The sequence below is a fragment of the Carassius gibelio genome, chromosome B21, assembly GCF_023724105.1.
Source record: "Carassius gibelio isolate Cgi1373 ecotype wild population from Czech Republic chromosome B21, carGib1.2-hapl.c, whole genome shotgun sequence".
Lineage (NCBI taxonomy): Eukaryota > Metazoa > Chordata > Actinopteri > Cypriniformes > Cyprinidae > Carassius > Carassius gibelio.
In genome coordinates, this window is record NC_068416.1 from 23,150,887 (window position 1) to 23,173,874 (window position 22,988).

The 22,988-nt window shown below is 36.4% G+C and overlaps 1 protein-coding gene across 11 annotated transcripts in view; it reads right to left on the reverse strand.

Annotated features, from left to right (window-relative positions):
* Window positions 1–20,040, reverse strand: part of LOC127986165 (mitogen-activated protein kinase 10) — a 63,332-nt gene extending 43,292 nt beyond the window's left edge. For 9 of the 11 annotated variants that reach the window (XM_052588405.1, XM_052588407.1, XM_052588404.1 and 6 more), the window contains exon 1: window positions 19,721–19,977. In XM_052588405.1, coding sequence (XP_052444365.1) covers window positions 19,721–19,723 — 3 coding nt within the window. In that variant the 5' untranslated portion in view covers window positions 19,724–19,977. Of the gene's footprint in view, window positions 1–19,720 lie in introns of all 11 variants that reach the window. The other 2 variants (XM_052588406.1, XM_052588408.1) reach the window with 2 other exon arrangements.
* Window positions 20,041–22,988: the final 2,948 nt, after the last annotated feature.

Genomic DNA, 22,988 nt, shown 5'->3' on the forward strand with positions numbered 1-22,988 from the left:
TGATTCAAACCAAAACAAACCACAGATTCAAACCAAAACAAACCCCTGATTCAAACCAAAACAAACCACAGATTCAAACCAAAACAAACCCCTGATTCAAACCAAAACCAACCACAGATTCAAACCAAAACAAACCTGATTCAAACCAAAACAAACCACAGATTCAAACCAAAACAAACCTGATTCAAACCAAAACAAACCACTGATTCAAACCAAAACAAACCACTGATTAAAAAAATATATTCAAACCAGAACAAACCACAGATTCAAACCAAAACAAACCTGATCCAAACCAAAACAAACCACAGATTCAAACCAAAACAAACCTGATTCAAACTAAAACAAACCACAGATTCAAACCAAAACAAACCACAGATTCAAACCAAAACAAACCACAGATTCAAACCAAAACAAATCACTGATTCTAACCAAAACAAACCACTGATTAAAAAATATATATTCAAACCTAAAAAAACCACTGATTCAAAACAAAAGATTCAGAAATGTTGTTTCAAAAGCGGCCATCAAATTTGTGAGTAAAACAGGATATTCACAGAAAAAAAATACAGGATTTTAAAAAGGGGATATTACGTTCCAGTATTTTGGAGGAATAAGAAATAGACACAAGATCAGATACAGAAAAAGGCCAGTCTATGCTGCTCAACACCTTTGACTGAAATGGTGTGTTTACTGTTATGAAAGCTGCTAACATAAAATCACACCATCAACACTCTCACCATAGAAACAAAAACAGAACAACGAGGAAGTGTTTGTGATTTTTAATTATTAATATATTAAGAAAATAATCTTTTACATTTTCTGAAGAAAACATGTTGCGCTAACACATGCTAAACATGCTACCACGAGTTTTTAGCTTGTTCTTATGCAGATGCTAGGTTCTGCAAAGGCTCTGATTTGAGCTAGTTGATTACTAGCTCATGTCGAAAGAGCTCTCACATATTCTGTTCCCTAGATATGACTCAGGTCTCTCCTTTTTTCAGTAACAACAGTGATGTTAACCTTAGCAAATACAGCTTATGAATGGATGGTGCTTTATAGGGGAAAATAGATTTTTACAAAAATATTAAAAAATGAAATCCAAATCCCATTATTCTCCACACTTAACACCACTGGTGTTGCATTTAGTGTGCATCAAATCAACACAAGTTTTAAAGTCTCCACAGCAACATATTTCACGTGATCTTGTTAAATTAGATATTATCGATTGCTTAGATAAACTGGCATTAACATTCACACTCTCTAGCCTGCTATTCAATAAATATCTGACAGCACATAAATAGTTGAGCTGCACAGAAATATTATCTATAAAGGGGAGAATACAGCAAGATCAGGGGCGGTTGGCCTGATGAATGAGGCCGAGAACCGATGAGAAACCTTGATAAGAGAGTGATGAATTACTGACTGCAAATATGCTATTAACAGACAACAGGACGCAAGCAGAGAGCAGGAACTCTGCCTTCCCAAGTGGCCCAAAAGGGCAATGCTGTGGCAATAAAACTCATGCCTGGAGATTAGAAACAGCTAGAGAGATGCACTAGAAATCTTCCTGTTATAGATCAAGTATAGCCTCTGAATAATACAGAATTGGTGAGTTTAATAATGCTGGATTGCAGGTAAAGCCCTCTTGCGCATCGACAGATCTTCAATCCTCAAACCTGTCTACAGAGTGACGTGAAGGTGGGTAGTAGAGCTGGATGTTAAATTACAACACAAACTATAAATATAACACTAAAAAAGTTCAACATTTTTGTGAAAGAAATGAATGCTTTTATTTAGCAATGATGCAATAATCACGTGACAGTATTTTCATAATGACACAAAATAATTGGATTGCTATTGTACACCTATTTTTTTTATGAAAATGAAACCTCAGAATTATTGATTGAATTATTTACAAATACTTTAAATCATTCTTAAATTTAAATTTTTCTTCAAATTAAAAAAATTCAATGAAATATGTCTCATTTTTAATAAATGCATTCTTTATTTGTTAGTTGATGGACAGTTGATGCCATTAGAACTTAGAAACTAAAAACATGACTCAAGACATAACTCTATTATAAACGGTCCAGCAGAGTCTCTAGCAGCTGACACATTTCTGCCACTGAATGGTATATATGTGTGTGTACGTTTGTGTGTGCTGCATAATGCCAAAATCTGTCATTCACACAGGTGGTGCGCACCAGAGGCTAATTTTGTAAAGTGTTTGGACAGCGTGTGAAACATTTAGTGCACGGCAGCCATACTGAGATGAGCAGACAGGTGATTTCAGATCTACAGTGAATCATCACACCTGAGACCCGACAGATGGAAAGTGTGCATCACCCTCTAACTCTCCTTCCTCCTCTTTGTCTCCCTCAACTCAGTTTCATGAACGGAAAACATTGGTTAATTAGTCCACTGTGTCTGGAGCTTTCAGGTCAATTTACACTGATGATCTGTCAGAGGTCTGTGCTCCATTTAAATATTTCATTGCACAAATCTTATTTAATTCAAACACACAGCTTTTCACTTCAGAAGAGGTTAATTGATAGACTGAAGTTGTTTGGATTAATTGTTTATTATTTTGATTGCTTTTATCAGCTGTTTGGACTCTCATTCTGACGGCACCCATTCACTGCAGTGGATTCATTGGTGAGCATCTGATGTAATGCAAAATTTCTACAAATCTGTTTTGATTAAGAAACAAACTCATACCTTTGACAGTCTGAGGGTGAGTAAATTCAGCAAATTTTCACTTTTAGGAGAAGTATTCTGTTAATAAATACTGTACTATTATATAAATACTACTAAAATAACACTGTGTTTGTTAGTTTCAGTCCGGCACTGTTCGCATTTTCCTGTCCAGCGCCACGTTGTTTAATTAGCAAATGCATTTGTGCCCATTTTTGCGCCCATGGTCTAAAAAAGAGTTGTGTTCAGGCGCATTGCTGGCTCAATGCTATTTTAAGGAGCTGAAAATAGACAGCGCCATAGACCAACTCAAACCTGGTCTAAAGTCTGGTGGAATGTTTTTTCTTAGTTAAAGAGTGTGTTAGTATAGGCAGGTCCACAACGCATGTACTCACTGCTTATTGATTCAATTATTGATTCAATTATTTGCCAAATTCCGCCGTGTAAATAGCAAATCCATCATGGCACGAGCACAACTGGCTCTTAAAGGGAATGGAAGATGAGACTCTGATTGGTTTATTGCACGTTATGCCCAAAAAACACCCATTACTCATTAAGAGAATAGGGACAACCCGTTTAGACCATGTGCCCAGGCACGCCACCCGTATTTCCGTCGTTAAATTAGCAAAAGTGGATTTGGACACGCCCTGAGTGCACCTGCACCCTGCGCTTTACACTTTGCATTTAGATCGTTACAATAGGGCCCATGATAACTGGCTTGTGTCTGGGACTTTAATATTATTTCATCATTCTATCTGTCAATCATCAGAGATTTGGTAGAAGTATGTTGCATGGGAAAAGCTCAATTCAGGCTTTAATTCCTGTTAAATGAAGAGATAGGCAGACAAGAGGAAATCTTGCTTTTACAGTGAGGGGTAGAGAGATGAAACATGGCAGCAGATGGGGGAGAAGAGATTTTATTGTTATTTTTTAATTTGTTTTGGCAGGGAGAATGCCAGGCATGGTTAATTACAGAGATTCCTGTTTTAATATTTATTTGAAGGTTTCAGTTTTTCAGTACACTTGAAATGCAAATACAAAATCTCCAGAATAAGAATTAAAGATAAAATGTAACTATATTTTTCTTTAAATTAATATATTTTACATTTACAAAACAAAATGCACGCTTCCCGTACAAAATTTACTGTCGCTCTGTTTTCATCCCTTCACATTCAGGTATTCACATTTTATATACTTTTATATAATTACTACTATGTTGATTTAACTGTTATTTTTCATAATTTTTAGTTTTTATTTGTAACATCTACCAGCTTTTTTTGGTTTGTTTTCTATTGTTTTATTTATTTCGGATTTATTTTTAGTATTTTTAGTCATTTAATTTAATAATTTAAAACACATTTTTGCAACAATTTATATTTTTAAAACAAATTCAGTTTTTCATGTAATATTTACACAATATATAATTTTCTGTTTTATTTTTGCTTTATTTCAATTTTCGAAAATGTTTTTAATAGTTTTAATCTTTAACAGCACTTGACAGCCCTGTGAATAATCATATAATTTCCAGCCATTATTGCAAATTAGAAACCTTGCATTTTTCTTATCCAAAAAATGTACCACTTAAATTATATATATATATATATATATATATATATATATATATATATATATATATATATATATATATATATATAATTTTTTTTTTTTGGTAGGGGCTATTGAAAATATGCTGCCATATTATGTTTAATAAAAATCTGAACGCCTGACCTGACTTGTACTTGACCTGCCTCTAATAATATATCCAGTTTAAAACACACACACACACATGACAGGAAATGATCTCAGACACACACACAGGGGTCAAAAGGGCTCAAATCAGTGCTCGATTCACCACAATACCAAAGAAAACTCTCCAGACATATTATCTGAAGAAATTGCCATGACAACAGAGCCCATAGAGATGCATAAAATCCCCACGGGTGCATAAAAACATACACAATCAAATTACAGACTTACAGTGCCTCAAAATCCATTGACACAACAATGAAAACGTGCTAATGTGAATACACAGTTCACAGGCCTGTATCATGACAACGAACGAAGAGCAGGTGCTTCTGTGTTTTTATGCGTAGCGGCTGTCGATAGCAGTGCGGCTGATTTACTCAGGTCATAAACACATTTCTCTTCACCGGGAGCCAATCTGGGCCCTGTCGGCGGGGCCGGGGCCGTCTTCATTGACAGTGCTGGCAGGTATCGCACATGTGGGCAGCATATACCGTACAACACATCAGCTGAAAAAAAGAAGACAGATGTCCTCGCTGCTGTTTATGTTCCAGATCCTGCACATAATGATACAGGGTTGCACACAGACACAATGTCTGATAGGAATCTGATATATTACCATTTGTTTGTGTGTATGCAGCTTTAATAATCACTAGCCTATTGCTAAGGTGTGCTAGTTCTCTTCTAAAGAGATAGTCCACATAAAACTGACAATCCTTTCATCATTTACACGCCCTTAATTTGTTTCAAACCTGTGTCAATTTCTTTCAGCTGTTGAACACAAAAGAAGATATTTAGAAGAATGTTGGTAAACACAAATTTGACGGTAGCCATTAACTTATTATAAAAAAAAAAAAATTATTCCTTATGCTATTAAAGTCAACAGCTACCAGCAACTGTTTGGTTACCGTTCTTCAAAATATGTTCTTTTGTGTTCAACAGCTGAATGAAATTCACACAAGTTGCACTGCAGGCGAAAGCTCAGTCAACATTCTTCACAAGAAGCAGTTCAAAAACGAGTTGTCAAACATACCATCCTCTAGCAGAGAGCAAAGCTTGAGGATCAGATGAGCATTTCAGAACAAAAGTGACTGAAATCATAGACAGATGGAGTAAAAACGTATTCTAGATCACCAGAGCTGTGCTGGGGCGCACAAAGGATGAAGACACTTCATAATTTAAACCATCTTCAGTTGGAGGCTTTGGTAAAGTGCAGATTTAGCTGAAACAGAATATTAGAGCGAAATAATGTAGGACGGGTCTATAGTGCCTTGGTTTCATTGGTAAAAAAGAAAATGAATTTCAGATGCAGAGGAATGCATTACATTTTGATGAAACATTATGAAAACTTTTTTTTTTTGCACTGATAAATTGTGCAAAATAAAACCAGTGACGTATTAATAAGTAAATAATACATTTCACATTATCTGTCAAGAATAACTTACATTGAGCCTTAAAAATGTGATTTGAAGACGTGTTTTTATTTGACTCTCATTCGACTCTCATTGTTCAGAGGTTAAAGTCGAGCTGGGAGCGAGTCTCAGTGCTGACAGTTTCATTTAACACCTCAGCTTTTCTGATTTAATATTCTCAACCACCTTCTGGATTATTCAGCAGTTCTGCAGTCAAACTTTAGTTTATACACACTCTACACAAACACACTCAAGCGTATATTATTCCTACATTAATTTTCTCCCCAAACATGCTGACAAAGTTAAAAACAGACATTGCTGGCTGCCAATACGAATGAACATCAAAAAAAAAAAAAAAATTAAAGGGGTCATATGACATGGCTAAAAAGAACATTATTATGTGCCCATTTCTGAAACGCTCTTATTTTTACAAAGCTCATTGTTCTGAAAAGCGAGGTGTGCTCTGATTGGCCAGTTATCCAGGGCATTGTGATTGGCCGAATACCTCAAGTGTGTGACGGAAATGTTACGCCCCTCCCCATATTGTGATGCCGTCTTGCAGCACGATGATACAAAACCAATAAAACCCATTAAAACCAGGCATTTGTTGCATTCAGTGGGGACATAATTATAGATTATAATGACTTATACTGTGTTTTTACGTGTTGCATTGCGTATTGCACCACTTTAACATAAAACCCATGTCTGCATTTGTGATCGCAGAAATGACAAACAACAAGCGCTACTCTATACTGCTCAAAACTTGCATTTGAAGTGGCAATTTTTTTAAATATAAAACATGTACTTACAGGCTGTGAGTCAAAAGCACCAGACTGTCCTTGCAAAGTTGGAACTGTCTCACTTTATAGAACAGCCTTTGAGCACAGATCAATTATTGGCTAGTCTGCAGATTCAGGAAACAGTCCTAATGTACATAAAATGCGTCAGACAGCGTCACACACTGTGGGCTTGAGTGAGGAACAGCCGGTGGGTTAGAGAACAGCACGGCCGGAGGATTTGATGAATGACACATGTGACAACCCCAGGCTGGACTCCACTTTGTCCACGGTAAAAGCTTAACAGTGCACAGTTGATGTATTTCCTCAGCGACCAGCACGAATCAGCTCTAGGCATGATGAAGCGGATATCGTCTTTTTTTGGAAGGCCAAACAAAGTAGTTTCGCTTTCACCACAAAATACGCACTGTCTCCACAACATGGCGGCAAAAACAATACTACTGTACGGTGAGAATAGAGTTATGCCTTCTTTCTTTGCATGAACATTTGGGCGGTGTAATGCAAATCTTCCCACACAGTGATATAGATATGTGGGGGCATGTTTAAACATGCCATTTTAGGGGGGCATGGACGAGTCTTAAGAGGCGGTCACACTGCACTTTTCCTTCCATTGACTTGCATTCATACGCATGCGAATGCGTCAGACCGGAAACACAAGCTCATGTGAAAAATGTTGCATTTCGCTGCGTTCCAAAGTTCAAGTTTGGTGAACTCGACCTGCGAATTCGCATCACGTGAAGACGTGGGACCTTTAAAAGATCGATAAGTCACTGCATGACCTCTCTGTTTAGAAATTCAAAAATGAAGGAAGCGCTAATTTTATCTGTAGCGCAGAGTCCTATTTTATAGAATGCATCTTTAAAAGATGATAAAAAAGCTGCATGGTTCACAGTGTCAATGGAAACAGATACAGATGGAACATTTGAATGAGGACACGTTTTATAAATTTTTTTATTGCTTAGTGTGTATATATTTATATAGAGAGAGACAGAGAGTACAATATAATAAGACGCTTTCGAAGCCTTCGCAAAAGAGTCAGACACAGTTCATGCACATGTTAATCCATGTTGTGATAACTGACCATTATAATCCGCTCCTGCCCATATTTGCAGCGGCGTCCAAAATAATTTCGCACATTCACAGTCTAGTGTGACTGCCCTTTTAACTTTTATAAAGAATATCTCCTTGGTTTTGAGACTTTAGTCTTTGTAACTTTACAGATTTTCTTTACGCACCAAAGAGCTTGTAACATTTCAAAGAGAAAGGAAAAATTTAAATCACATTATATGCACCCTTTAATATCTTACTTGCTTCTCCTTAACAGCAACACAGTTAAATAAACAGCAAATGGACACTTTTTGATTTTTTCATACTTTTCTTCTAAGCAAACAAAATCAGCAGTTCTCACAGTAGTTTTAATAATCCACAATAAGACATCTCAAAAAATTTTCAACTGTGCTCAGATTCATCAAGATACAAAACTCACAATCAAAAGTTAGAGATCTTAATATAAACTCAAACATTTCACATTAAATTCATTTGAATTATACTATTCAGATTTATGTTGTACCTAGTTTTAGTACTGTTAGTTTTAAATTTCTGGATTCGGTTATTTTTATAGTCTATATGGTTAAATCTTATTTATCAAAAAGCATGTATAATTAATTGAAATACTGAAACGTACAATATTAGACAGCAATATATTAATAATTTAATAAAAATTATAATAATTTAAGGCCCTATGAAATGTTTTGTTGTTGTTGTTGTTGTTGTTTGTTTGTTTTTTCAGTTAATTTTTTTTTAAAACTTTTTTTCTTTTAATTTTTGGGATTCCATTTTAATGGTTTTATTTAAAATTATTAACATTACTGATCAAAAGCATCTCTAATTATGTGATTTTACAAATAAAATAAAATAAAATAAATCAGAAATACTGTGTTGTCTATTAACAATTTTCTGCTAAACAAATTCTCGTAAATTTATGGTAGCACTCTCATTACATTAAGTAATATTATAGTCATTATAGTCAATAGTCATAACATATGACAATCATTTTTCTAAAACAAATAAGGTAAAATGCTCATAAAGTGACTCTCAGAGCAGTTCTAGAGGTTATGTTTATGTTATGCTCTGCACCATTCATTCACACACAGAAAGAGAGAGGACTCATGGATTCATTTTAAATGGTACTTTTGCAGTTTAATATTCACAGACACAAGTCCACATCAAGTTTTCATTTAAGTGTACTGACCTACTTTTGACGTATCCATCCAGAATATGGCATCTGTGACATTACGTGTTATTTGTTAAATTCTGATTTTACGACTGGATTCAACGGTTCCATCCGCGTTTTCTGCATCACAGAAATCATAGGGCCCTACTTCATGTCAGTTGTCTTATCTGTTCCTATTTTTATTGCTCATAATGAATATTTGGAGTAACATCTGAGGCAGAATCGATAACCTAAAGAAACTTAACCCAGAAATCCAAGTCTCCTGAGCTTTTGAAAGAGCAACAAACCCTATACTGTCACAGAATCCTTTCAGCTGATCATAGAAGACACCAAAAATTGCAAGATCCTTCAAATCCCTCAAAACCTTCAGTCTGACCTCTCGCTGGAAGAACCATAATGTGCGTTGTTTACTGTTAAATCAATAGCAGACATCACTCACTAATTACAGAGCACTCGAATATTTTGCAGTTGGCTGCACAAGTGCTTTGCTGGAGTCCAGGCACATAATTGACTAGAGCAGTAAATCAGCCAGAATGTGACTCGCTCTCTTTCCATTTTGTCTCCCTGGTCTTAAATTGCCTTGCTTTCTCAGTTTGGGCTTTTTCTTTTTGTTGTGTGTGAGAACATGTGTGTGTGTGACAGAGAGAGACAGAGAGAGACATCAGATGAATCCCACTCTAGTTCACCGTTAACTCTGCGGTGTCCTGGATGGCTTAATGATATGAATAATTAATTAACATATTCCCTCACTCACAGTCTGTTCACTACTCAACTGAATATTCCTGCTACTCCATTTTCTTGAAGCTTTTGCGTATAGCGAGGAATGCAGGAGTAGTGTGACTGTAAATATTATTACAATTTATTTTATTACAAATGTAATTTATTGCTGTGATGGCAAAGCTGAATTTTCAGCATCATTACTCTAGTCTTTAGTGGCACATGATTCTTCAGAAATCAATCTAATATGCTGATTTGCTGATCAAAAAACATTTATTTCTTATAATCATTGCTTAAAACGGCTGTGCTCCTTAACATTTTTGTGCAAACCCATTATATAATATTTCAGGAAATTGTTCGGAAGAACAGGATTTATTTAGAACATGAATCTTTGTAGCATTATTAATACAGAGTTCTGGCATGAAACTCTAGATGGCGCAGTCCAATAGGTCTAACTTAATCTGTCCTAATGACATCATCACATGGCACTAGGGCTGCACGATTTGTCGTTTAAGCATCGATATCGCGATGTACGAATCCACGATAGTCACATCGCAGGATGTGCGATGTAGGTTGTTGTAGTTGATCCGTTATTCATTAACTGTACGGGCCAGCTGCTCCCCGGCCCTTGACGAATGTGATTTGCAGATTAATTGCACAGCTTAACCATCATAGAGTGAAAATTTAGACAGGGCAGAGAGAGAGAGAGCGCGCGCGTGAGAGAGAGAGAGAGAAAGAGAGACAGTCTTCAAACAACACGAACTCTCTCTCCCTCGCGCATATTAATCAATTGACAATTGGTGCCGATGTTTAAATCATTTAAAATGAGAATGTAAGTGTGCTCACCCCATTTTTGTTTGTAATAAAAAATTGATTAGATTTCATATCTAAATATATATCGCAGAAAAATAAAATATTGCGAATGTCATTTTTTCCCAATATCGTGCAGCCCTACATGGCACAGCTAATTGGTTCTCTCCTGTATTGGTAGCCAATGAGCTCACTGAAACCCTCCTCCTTCCCCAGCTCCACCTGTATAAATCTGCTACGAGGTGATTTATGTATGCTATGTAGTTTCTTTTAAGGGTTCCAAATCAGTTACTTTTAAGTTTGATTTCAGTTAGGATGTTGACTTAGAAGGCAGTTGCCTATGTAGGCAGCAAGGTAGCTCTCTAGGTTCTGGAACAAACATATACTTTAAAAGATTATAGGAGTATGTTTTAAAATAAAATATTATTTCAGTCTCCCACATTTAGTTCACTATGTTTTACTTTTTGTAACTAATTGTAAAATTGACAAGCAATTTCTGAGAACAAATTGTTTCTACACCAAATCTGGCAATAAAATACCCTAAATAAACTAAAGATATTTAACCTACGTGGTCTGTGCAAAACAATTTATGAAATAATGTTATAAAAGCATGAGTGTGTTTATGGGTAAGCGTAATTTTTCTCCCTGTCAAGTAGAAACAACATCTGACTGCTGTCCTGTCTGTAAATACACCACCAGCTGGATAACATCAATATTGTATAGCAGCTTCCAAATATGGATAACAATCCATGCCAACCAGCAACAATGACTGACGAATCTGAGAGGTCAAATCTAGGAGTATGTTTCCATTCCATTCCAACGATTAGACTACCTTGTGCTGCCAAAATCCTTGCAAAATAATCCACTGGCTCAATCTGGATTAGGACTGGGATTCTGAGCTGGGGTTTCAAAATTAATCTGACAACACGTCTTTGTGTGGGGTGGATCATTAGACCGCCTGGTGTGATCAGATTATAATAATAGATTTAATAAAGCAAATTTCATTAAAAGAACAACAGCTTGTTATGTCATTTATTCCCATTTTTGGAACACAGGTGGCTTCAGTGCAGATTGATAGGGAATAATGTGATCTATCTATTAGGTTTGAATCCTTAAGCCTTTCCGACCTGCAATTACATTTTAGATTGATATCTCATAAACAGTGGGGGTGGACCGTACACAGGCTATCGCCGTAATGTCCCACTGCATCTTTATCTAGGATAGAGAAATAAACAAATATTCATATAAATTAAATAAGTGAATAGGACAAAAAGACAAAGGAGCTTTTAATATTATTGAATTGAGTATGTCCAGATACTGGATGGACAAATTAATCTTTATGCCACAGGGAAGAAAAGAGCATGCTCAGTTGCTCACTAGGTCAGGAACAGGAAATTCTCTTCCTCTCTGATCCTGTGGGTCATTTGCATTCATGTCAGGGAAGCGTAATGGAAGTTAACAGCACAAAAGAAAAGCAAATTTGCTTTTTATGTACTCTATAATATTATGTTAGGGTTTATGTACATCACAATGCGTTTTCCACTTTACAGATAAAAGAAATGGAGATCCAGTAACCCCATTATTTATAAAGCACTTGTAGAGACAAAGTAGCTTTTGAGTTTAAGTGCTTGATTCTTTCATTAACCAAAAGCCCTTTCAGGTCCATGCTGACTTCGAGAAGCTACCTTTTGAGACAGCCTGCTAACTGATGCTAATCTGTCTGTCTGTGTGTGTCTGTGTATGTAAAATAGTTCATTTTATTACCAATTCATACTTTTCAGTACTGATGAATGAGTATATTAATGCTTTTTTTCTCATTCAGGTTGTCACAGGGGATTCTGGGATTGCTTTATTTCACAACGGATGCTATGTTGCAATCTGGCCAAATATAGGTTTCACGAATTCGCCTGCACATTCACCCCCCTCAGGTGTGGAGGGAAAATAAATTCATTTAGAGGAGGAGAAGGGGTGGGGGTGGAGTTAAGACTGCTGCTTATATACGGTCATAGCAGTGATTGACAGGACAGGATGAGTGGGCTCCTCCCAAACCTGCATTGGGAGCTTCATATCTTAGAAGGCAACATAAGATACCATTCACTTGTTAGCTATGATGCCTTAAAAGGTACTCTAGTTATGGAGTTCATTGAGTGCTAATGCGTTAGAAACCACAAAACAATTGACACATCAAACTTTCTGACAGGTGTCCGTGACTTTCCTCCATTGGGTGGGAGGAGTAAATAACAAACACCGCCTACAACCAGTCAGTCAGGATGTGTCTCCTATTCTCAGCATTCATCATGTTCCCAAACTATCTGCAGTGACTCAACGGGTCTCTTAGCAACAGCCGAAACACTCAAGATGTCAATAGCAATGTTCTCCACCGCTATGACTGTGATTCTTATTATCTTGTCAGTCGCTCGTCACGCTGTACGATCTTCATCCTAAAAACAATAGAAGAAAACGGGCTGAACGACTGAGCTCACAATGGCAGATGCCTTGATTGTTCAAAGCAAATGTCACTCACTGTTCTGTTAATATCAAATCCTCTTTTCTGTGGCAACAGCATGGTCTCTCTGGACTCGGCCAATCACAGCGTGGAATCCCTGAAGGCCACAACCCACACAGCCAATCATGAGTGTTCGTTATCGTCATGGGGCATAGCAGCAAGCTAAGGCAGATATCATCTATCTATCTGTCTGTCTGTCTGTCTATCTGTCTGTCTGTCTGTCTGTCTGTCTGTCTGTCTGTCTATCTATCTATCTATCTATCTATCTATCTATCTATCCTCTCAGTCTAAAGTTAAGGTCATCTTTAGTTTCTCTGTCCTGCTTTTAGTCTGAGCGAGTGCACAGAATGAGAGCAAAAGAGAGGGACCTGTTTTAGCCGGCATTTTGTGTCCTGAATCTATTTTAAATTACCCGTGTTTGGCACGTTGCAAATAACTCATGTTTCTGTTCACAAAGTCAGAATAACGGCAGTTTAAAGCTAAATTCATTTCTAAGAATCAGTTTAAACTGTTTCACTAAATCGCTCCAAACACTGATTCAGTGTTTGCTAACTCTGATATTTTGCTATGACTCTCAGTCACATAGGTGTGTGTGAGTGTGTGTGTGTGTTTGCTTTTAGTCTGTCCTTTTTTGCTGTGCACCAGAGGCAAACCTTGAGTCTGCTTACAAGAATAACTTAAATTTGTCAGTAGTTCCGCGCTAGTCCCAAATTTCACGTCTTTCTTTCTTCTCTCTTTCTCCTCAACCTCTCCTGTTCTCTCTCTCCATCTCTCTCTCTGTCGATGATGCTGTGGGGAGCCTGAAATCCTGTCAAGTAAGCTCTGCAGCAACATATGCATTCAACCAAGCACTAATGAAGCACACACAACCGAACCTTACAGCTCAGAGCGGAGTGGAAGTGAATGGCCTGCAGTTACATCAGTGAAATACTTAGAATGGCAACTGTAAAGCAGATCATTTAGAACTAAGTGTAAAACATTTCAACTCTCCTTCCTTTGTGTAACTTCCTGTCCGTCAGATGACACAGCAAACATGCATGCTCTATTTCTCCTGATCACATAGACATAAACACACATAGAACTACAAACACAGCGACACACACTTCTAAGTGCCTGTAATAAACACACACACAAAAGTGAAAGAAAAGCAGTGAGCAGGACAGGGGGTTATCCTGGGGAAAATGACATTTGTCCAAACACTTGTTTGGATGACTACTTAGAAGAACACAAACAAAGCTCGGCGATAATAACATCTCATTAGTGTGCTGAGGCAATTAAAGTTGTCTCTTGCATAACACGCTCTGCTACTATAAGGCACAGCAAAAACATCTAAATTATTCAAATTCCTGCAGTCTGATCAACGGACCTGGCCACTGGACTCACTTCAAAATACTTCAATCTATCCATCCATCCATCCATATCTATCCATCCATCTATCTATCTATCTATCTGTCTATCTATCTATTTAGCTAACTGGCTAGCTATCATGGTGAGGTTAGGGCAGCATGCGGAGTCTTCCGTTTTTCGCAGGCAGTAAACTCTCTTGTTCATTCATTGCCTTATCCTCCCTGATCAGCATGAGACCAAATCATACCGGACGGCAGGGGCCAACCCACTCTTCTCAAGCTCTGGCTCTTTTTTTTATTTTCCCTGAACTAAAGTCCAGTGCTCCCTAACATTCCTCTCTCTTCCGTTCTGTGCCTCATGCTTGCTATCTCGAATCCACAGCTATTCCACCTTGCACTGTCTTGCTTTAAAGAACCTAGGAGTGCTTTGCTCCCAATACACTCATCTGAAGAACCTATAATGTACCATCAATACATTTTAAATCACTTGGCAATCATACAAACCAATATAGAGATAAGAAGAGGATTCACAGACAGCTCTTCTGTACTCTCACTGAATGTTTTGAACAGCTAAGAGTCACTTCCGTTTAAATGTGAAAAAAAAAAAAATATGGCATCTGCAGTACACATTCAGCAGGATTCATTTACTAGGAACTGAGTAAAGGTCTTTGAATCTTCCTTAAAAATACAGATTTATAAAGTATTTGAATGCAGTTCTTTCTTATTTTGAATTACCTGGACATCAACAATAGCATCATTTCATTTGGTAAAACTAGGTAGAATCTGAGGGATAGAGTTTAAAGTATACAGAAATAGCGAGTGCAGATGTTCCAGTGGTTTGACATCCCACCCACAATTCCTGTCCACATTAATACTATCAGATAAATCCTCTGCTGACAGCTGTAGTATTCCCGGGTTTAATCAGACCTCTCTCTAAACATGTGCATGATGACTTACACTTTCTCTGAGGGAGAAAAATGAATACACTCACACACACACAAACACCTATAGTCACACACCTAATTAAAGCAATTAAGTGAAAATCTACTTATTTAAAGTGAATTTGTGACATTTACACTAATGCCTGTGCAGATTAATTTTTCTGACAAAACAATGGATCAGAGATATTAATCAACATGTTCATTTGACACTGTATAGTCAAGACTGGCTTGGCAGATGCTTTCATCAAAAGCAAATTACACTGGATTCAAGGTATACATTTAATCAGTTTTCCCTGGGAAGCAAACTCATGACCGTTTGGCATTGCTAGCTCCATGCTATACTGGTTTACTGTATTTAACAGAATACCTTACCCCCCCAAAAAATTAATTTCAATCATTATTTATTCTTGTACATACTCAAGCCTGGCAAATCAATATCTAATGGCCTAATTTACCTCTTTATGGTGCTTTTTGTCCATTTCGGACTGTGAATTCGACATTAAGCCAGCAACGGCATGTCATTGGTTCAATTCCCAGGAATATATGAAATGAAGAAATGTATGTTATTAATGCAATGTTAGTTGCACTGGAATCCACTTTTGTCATATTGGAAGGAACCGCTTGGACATTCTGCAAAATATCTTCATTTGCATTCAGCCAAAGAAACAATGTCTTATGAATCTGGAATCACTAGATCACAAAAAAGGTCACAGGCATCGTAATAAGACATAGCTTTGGTATATCAAATACCAGGTATCACTAGAAAACAATAACTAGAAAATACAAATGAACACTAACACACAGCGACAGCCTAGAGAAGGCAACTGACTCTTAGTAGAAGTGTGTTGTTGGTGCCGCTGGATTTACATTTACTGAGAAATGATCAGTTACATAAGATGAGCTCTCAAATCCCAATGATCAGCTGAAAGTAATTATATAAACAAACTGTAAGCCAATAACTGCACCATCTGTCAACTGAAGAGCTCTCATGATCAAAAGCTCATCAAATATGAAGGAGACGTAACATAGATATAATATGAAGATTAATCATTGTTGTGCAGGATGCACAAGACATCATACTGAAATGATACTTAAAGCAATATCTGCCAATAAATACGATGATAGTTTATATGTCTTGTTTTAAAAACAGATCATTTCTAATTAATGCAATTTCAAACATATACTTTTCCCCAAATTTATAAAGCTAACCTGTGATGCTAAAAGTCCTGATTAACTTTCTCTTTGAAGTGATGGAAGGAGGTCAAACATAAAAGTGAAAAGCTATCGATAAATTCATAGCGTTTCTCTCGCCACGGGCTGCTGTGATTCCAGAATCAATTCCAGCAGCCTCTGTGGTTTGTATCTTAAAACCATCGCTTTGCACAGGAAACATTCTCCTTGAGGCTGAAATTTCATTGAATACCACAGCGCTGATGATAAAAATTATTTCACGATGCATAAAAAAAACAAAAACAAATGTGGCGGTAAATCTCTTCACAGCTCACTGGAAGCTTGTGGGAGTTCAGACTAAAAAACCTGATATTCAGTTGCTACAGATCTTGTGGTTTGGTTATTATTAAACAACATCTGCTTTTACAGTATTTAATAAAATATAGTGATGAAATAAACAGAAAGCGAGTGCTAAAGACCTGTAGTCACTCAGAAGAGGAGCAGGTGGAGCTCTGTAAAGCCACGCCTCTCCTCTCGCATAATTACATTAATAATGAGCATCCTGTCAACCCACATGGCCACCAGCAAATGACATCATCAGTCATACGCCTGGACACATGCCTACAATGAGTCTTAAGATTTCATGGATGATTAATTCAGAATGCTGATCTTGTAAGACCCAGAATCACTGGCAATGGGAATCATGATGGAAAATGTACAAGGAAAAGAAGTGTTAGGGTTTAAAAACTGTAAAACTTACTAAATAGTCATAAAACAGCAGAAACATTATAATATTTTATGAAATGAGGTGTTTGTTTTGTATATTAATACTGATTTACAGTCATCATCAGCTGTCTTAAAGGGATAGTTCACCTACTAAATTAAAATTCTGTCATCATTTAGTGAACATGACTTTCTTTTTCTTCTGTGAAACTAAAAAAAATAATATTTATTTATAGCATTATATCAATTGTATGTGCTCTTTTAGATACAATGAATGGTGATCCCGGCTGTCAAACTAAATTGTCAGGGAACTATGACTTAATTTAAGCCTGTTTCTCAAAGAAAGCTTTACCATCGCTTCAAAAGAGTTGGAATATAGTGCAAGGTTTTATGCTTTTTATAGAGTTTGACAGCTCATGGTCCCCATTTACATTCATAGGACCGTGAACAATCTTATTTTCATGGATAAAAGAAAGGCATACTGGTTTAGAATAACATTAGGAAAGCCCAAATTTTTCCTTTTAGGGTGAACTGGCCATTTAAGCCTTTTTGATTTTGTGATTTTCCAAAATAACTTCTTTTATCAAATGCTCTGCTTTGATCAAACGCTCTTCTTTTATCAAATCACCACATTTCAAAAGACATTCGACTCTTACAAAGCAATGACCTTAAGAAAGATCTCTGAAAACTCGCCCGCGCATGGCATGCATGAGTCAAGAACTTCACTGAATCTTTCAAACACTGACATTATAAAAGTGGCGATAACAGCAGATTGGTAATGTTGATACCATTCCAGTAACACTCTGTTCGCTGTTTTGCACAGACATCATCTACAAACTCATTACAAGTGACTTTGGCCTGTAACATGTTGAATTTAGTTTCACAATGTGGGCCTGCAATAGAAACATTAGCACACTCAGATGGCTTAACTAGGGTCCACTGATCCTAACCACAATCAGTCAGAGACAGAACAGACTACTGGCTTCAAAACATTAAATATTAAGTGGGACTATTCTTTGGCTGTACAGCAGGGACTAAAATTATGACTTTGCAATCCCACAGAGTTTATATATATGGCATTTAGAAACATGCAATTTTTTATTTTAGGGGTCAGAGGTCAGTTTGCAGAGAGGGATTGTTTGCTGAACCGAGGCTTCACTTTTTCATTCATAAAAATTACTCTTTTAATCCTAATTAAAATGTGAGCACACCTGGAGAATATGAGAAGTCAGATGATCACAACAACCTCTGACACTAAACCGTGGGCTGAATCTAATCAAGGCACCCAGTGTTATGTGATTTAACAATATACAGACACTATGGAACAGGCTAATTAGCCATATGGGGTCTTTTTGGGGGCTATGGATGATTGGTCCATGGACGTCCCTCAGTGTAATGTACTGTGCTGTGCCAGACCCAGCAGTAATTGGCTCATTTTAACTGAGTACTGATGTTGAAAAACATATTGTGCCATTGTATTTAAAGAAAAGCATGGTTAAAGTGTCATGTAACATTTCAGCACAGGTCAGTTGACCAGTTTTGAAAAATGCAACAAAAAAAAAAGTAAGCATTAAAAGCCTAAGTAAAAAGAAGGGGTTACCTTTAATTGATTTAATTGAGGCAGTTTGCATAAATATATTATAGTTAATTTTTTAAGCTATATTTTACACAAATATTTCCAAGTCATTTTGTATATGTAATATAATGCAAAAATAAATGCAGAGCCATTGTATTTCATGTTAAGAATATATATGAATCCACTTTTGATAACTTTGGAGACTGTTATTCCATGCAGACTTATAAAAAATGATGCACTAAAGTGCATGAAAACATCACATCCTGTGATGCTGACTTGATGTTTATCTCAAGCCAGAAACCAAAAAAGGCCTTAAAAATCCAATTTGATCTTAACATTAAAAATACTAACATTGTCATCGATCATGGGCCACAAACATAAATCTGATATCCAAAAATGTTTTAGTGTTTCATTATATTTAAATTCAATAATGAATATTTCAATCATAGGTGCCTATAAATAAAAGCACATCAAGATTTTTATATATTTGGTTTCTGGTGTTTGGTACAAAAAAAAAAAAAACATAACCATAACCATATGCCCCATCTCAGATTCCAGGATAAACTGGTTAATGTGTAGAAAAGTAAAAAAAAATCTAAAATGCAAGAAGTATTCTTAAAATGTACAATTAAAATTCTTAAACTGCAAAAATCACCCAGATTTTGCCTTTTTAATTAGAACCTTATATTGGACTAAAATAGCCCATAAAGCATGCAAAAGGCTTATATATTGTTCGTCATTGCTGTGACTCCAGATTCTATCAGTCCATATTCTAACAAAGGCCTGCCGTCACTGGAAACAGGACATATGATGCAGAACTGCGAGTTGATGCAGGGAAAACATGGATGGATGTGCGCTCACACGCTCAGATCCGGTAAACACCGGAGAAATCCTGCCGTTTAGAGCTCGTTCTCGTGCGCACCGACTGTCGTGACTGATCATTTATTTTCCTTTGCCACAAAGACATCGACTTCATTAACCTTCATAGCGATCAATATTCATCACCCCACCCTTCAGGTTCCCGCATCAACATCTCCCACAGACCGACCTACCATTCCGTGCCAGCTGCCCGTCCGACGATCCCGGTCCGGTGACAGTTCAGTCCTGTTCAAAACATCCCAGTACGCGACGTATTTAAAGACCTCTGTGAGGACGAATCAAGCAGATATAAAGAAAAAAAATGTAGGTGAAACAAAAAGAGAAGGATTAAAGGCTGAGTTTGCGATGCTGAATCACTGCGCGCTCACCATTGTGCTGCAGGATGCTGCCTGTACCATTACGATCCTACCAGCGTACGGACTGGGGGAGGCGGGGTGCGGGAGACTGGTTACCGAAGCAACCGGAGGGAGCACACGATGACGTCAAAGCCGAGAACAGTCTCATAGGAGTGAGGAGATGAAGAGGAGCGGCGCTCGGATCTCGCATCATTTAGATTGGAGGGCTTTTGGCGCACATGACCGCCGACTTCGTGTTTGGAGGCGGGCAGAGAGACAGCGGCCAGCATCACACACAGGGCATTCGATTCATTCCGTTTCGGTTTGATGAATCAGTTCATCGATTATCGATTCACTGATTCTTTCGGGTCGTTTGTCAAAAGTTAGCCCAAAAATAGGTCTTTCAGCGGCAACATGAGATATAATACTAATACTAATACTAATACAAATAATAAATAGCAACATTAAGCGCTTCTAAAACAAGCAAAAACAAGGGAATCAACTTGGAACATGTTCTTTTTATAAAACATATCCGAAATAAATTAATAAATAAGGACAGATAACAAATAGGCTATAGAATACAAAGGGATTATAATATTTATTTTTTTATTATTATTGTTTTTTTTACAAAGGGAAAACCACAACAATTTATTACTGTAAATCCAACGTACTCGAGTAAATAAAAATGTCAACTGTTGTGTAATTTATTATTTCAACACGTTTCCACAGCAAAGTTGCCCCTTACAGTCTAGCTAGCGCAAATGTTTTGAATTTCAAAGAATCGGTTCAAACGAACGATTCATTCACGAATCGCACATTACCAAGTAGGCTTCAGGGCCTAAAAACACTGCACTCTATTAATGAGAGTCTAGTGGAACTTAAAATAAATATAATTTATTGATGATGTATATCCATATTATTTTAATCTCCCACAGAGAATAAACACAGTTCTGGCTCATCTGTGTGTGTGTGTTTTTTTTTTATGTATTTATTTATTTTATCAGACTAAATAACATTTACATTTATTCATTTAGCAGAGGCTAAAACAACTAAAATAATTAACAACTTTACCAAACCAAAAGTTTTTTCTTCTTCTTCCTGTCCTTTTTTGTTTGTTTGTTCCCCAGGCAGTGATGCTGCAACTGAATATGGCTAGGTAGATAAACTCTGAGTGAAATTATAAGTAAATTATATCATAAGCATGCGTTGTATCTATTCACTAAGTAAAAAGCTTCCAGACGCAGTATTGTCACTAGAGAGCTGTGGATAGACTGACAGCCCCAATTCTCAGCCATGCTGTCATCGTTCTAAACGTTTGGAGCAATGTCAAGTGGCAGAACATGCTGAATGAGCTAGATCCTCTGGGCGCCTACCTCACAATTACACTCCCGCCTCTCTGAGTATATTGCTATAATCATACCAGTCCTCATTTGGGGCTGTCTGTCCAGCCTAACACTGTCCTTTGCTCTCTCAAACATTTACACCTCAAGGCCTTTAGTGGATCCAGGGCTCAGCTGTGAATGATATTGTTGCATATTAAATAAAATGCATTGATATATCGAACTTGCAGTAGCCTACTGTCTTGCATTTTGTGGCATCTGTAAATATTGACAATCTCCCCACAATGACTGTGCCACAGTAAAGTGGTCCACTTTGAAAATCAAGAGCACTCGAGAAAATCATTACGTAACATCATTATAGAAATTATCGACTTCCTCTGCAGACATTACCAATACTGTGAAGGGAAAGTTATGAGGCTGTTCACATATCCAATCAATCCACATAAATGCAACTGTGTTTAACATTTAATCTTATTTATTGTTTAAATTCCAGATGCAGGATCTGCTTTAAACACTAAGAGAGCTGTGTTACTCTATAGAGTGGCATATAAAAATGCTTTCTGTGTTATCACTGAGAATTAAATAAAAATGTCATCATCGTTGAGGAATATTCATTTTGATGGTGGTGAAACAATTCAGAGACCTTATTATTTAAACATATTATTTATTCCAAACACAATAAACTGGAATTAATATTCGATAATGAGTGAATATATGTTGTTATAAACAGCACATTAAAATTAAAATGATTTTTACTTCCACGCAAAGGGTAATGACTTTTCATAATGACAATAATATTCCACTAGGGGGCGTGTCTTACATTATAAATGCTGAAGCAACCAAGCACTCAGTGGAAGGAAGCCATTAAAACTGAATTACTTCCTGACAAACTGAGAATTGACCTCTAGCTATTGAAACCCAACTTTCAAACACTGAGTGATGTTGATAAGATAATCTCTGACTTTTATGTTTCTCAATTTATCTTAGAGGAGAATTCCCTCTAAATAACTTATAAAATATGCATATGTTGCTAGTAAAAGTTATTTATTTAAGCAGCTGTGGGCTTTACCACTGCAAAAGGAAAAAAATTGCTACTACTGTAAAGAGTAGATATATAAAATAAACTGAACATACTTCAACATAAACCATCACTCATTGTCAGTGTAATGCATAGAGATGCTGATGATGACCAGCACATGGCGCAGACATGGAAATATACAAATGTTTTTTATTACTCTGCCTCTGAATAGAATAACCACATTCTGAGTTCTGGAGTTGCTGTTTACATATACATCTGGTTAACTGTTTTATATATGAATGCATTAGATTGTTTCATAATTACCTCATGCTTTATACTGCATCTTTTACAGTTTGTGCAGTGCTCGATTACATCTGTAGGACTAGTTATTTCAACATTACTAAACCAGATGGCCACGTTTACAAAAGTCTGGGGATTGTAAGTTTTTTGGATATTTTCAAAGACGACTATGATGCTCACCAAGGCTGCATTTATTTGTAAAAAAAAAAAAAAAAAAAAAAAAAAAAAAAATATATATATATATATATATATATATATATATATATATATATATATATATATATATATATATATATATATATTTATTTATAAAAAAAATAAAAAAAAGCAATAAAAACTTCAATTAAAAATATATATACTGATTTCACTCAAAAATACAATTTCATGAAAATATTTTTAATATGGCCTAAATTAATAAAGATGAATACAAAAATGAAAATAATTTTTA